Source organism: Nematolebias whitei, chromosome 3, assembly GCF_014905685.2.
Source record: "Nematolebias whitei isolate Nwh7 chromosome 3, NemWhi1, whole genome shotgun sequence".
NCBI lineage: Eukaryota > Metazoa > Chordata > Actinopteri > Cyprinodontiformes > Rivulidae > Nematolebias > Nematolebias whitei.
The window spans coordinates 1881036-1882153 of NC_056500.1; the positions used below are offsets into that span (position 1 = coordinate 1881036).

Here is a 1118-nt window from a genome sequence, read left to right on the forward strand (position 1 = left end):
AGTCACACTAGAGTCAAATTACTAGAGTGAAACTGTCAAACTAGAGTGAAACTAGAGTGAAACTAGAGTCACACTACAGTCAAATTACTAGAGTCAAACTGTCAAACTAGAGTGAAACTAGAGTGAAACTAGAGTGAAACTTTGGACATGGAGCTAGAACACAGAGGAAACAGCTCAAACTGTGTTTCTTTCAGACGCTGGTGAGAGCAAAGGAACACGAGGTGCAGCACCTTAAAACAGAAATCAGCTGCCTACAAAGTGAAGTGCAGTCTCTTACCGAGGTCATCCTCTCATGCATCGTTCAATTAATCAAATAGTTCAAACGTTTGGACACGTGTGTAAAATATCACGTTTGTCTTGGATCCAGGAGAAGGAGGCGGCCTACACGCTTTACAAGGAGGCCTCCATGAAGCTGAGTGATGCGAGGGGGCGGAGCCAGCTGGAGATGAACTCCCTTAACGAGCATCTGCGGCTGGTGGACGCCGCGCTGCAGGAGGGAGCGAGACAAACCTGAACGACGGCACCTGAAGGCTGCCTGCAGATAGAAAACATGAACTCCACCCAGAAGGTCAACACTACACTGTTGACTGGTAAAGAAATAAAGAGCAGCATGAGGTTTCCACGTGTAAACACCTGTTTATTGACGCTCACACACAACATGCAAACAAGAGTGAAGGCTGGTTCTGCCAGCATCACAACACGACGTTTCTCACAAACAGGAGAAAGATCAGAGACCATGGGTGGATGTAAAGGATGTCTTCTGGAAGTCAGAGTTCCCCGTCCGTCGAAGTGCCAGCTGGTAATCTGTCGCTGATGCAAAGCGCCCTGTGGACACAAAGATTAACAAAATGTAACAAACCTTGAACACACGCAGGTCTCATGTAAAACACTGAGCATGTGCAGAGGCACGTTGTCCTACAGCAGGGTGCCCAGTACATCGATGGGGAGCTACCAGTGGACCTTAAAGGATTCTGGGTAGATGCATTGAAACCAGACGTCAGCCGAGCATCATCTATGAAACGAGTCTCTTGATTGACAGACAGGGCAGCCAGTCTGAGGCCCCGTAAATATAACAGTTATAATAAACAGAACAACAGTTATAATAAACAGAACAACAG

The 1118-nt window shown here is 46.9% G+C and overlaps 2 protein-coding genes across 2 annotated transcripts in view; one reads left to right on the forward strand and one right to left on the reverse strand.

Annotated features, from left to right (window-relative positions):
* LOC119430359 (TRIO and F-actin-binding protein) overlaps positions 1 to 608 on the forward strand; it is a 3402-nt gene extending 2794 nt beyond the window's left edge. The window contains exons 7-8 of the mRNA XM_037697764.1: positions 195 to 281; positions 368 to 608. Coding sequence (XP_037553692.1) covers positions 195 to 281; positions 368 to 514 — 234 coding nt within the window. The 3' untranslated portion in view covers positions 515 to 608. The remainder of the gene's footprint in view (positions 1 to 194; positions 282 to 367) is intronic.
* Positions 609 to 669: 61 nt separating this feature from the next.
* LOC119430449 (essential MCU regulator, mitochondrial-like) overlaps positions 670 to 1118 on the reverse strand; it is a 2446-nt gene continuing 1997 nt past the window's right edge. The window contains exon 3 of the mRNA XM_037697857.1: positions 670 to 825. The gene's annotated coding sequence lies outside the window, so the exon portion shown is untranslated. The remainder of the gene's footprint in view (positions 826 to 1118) is intronic.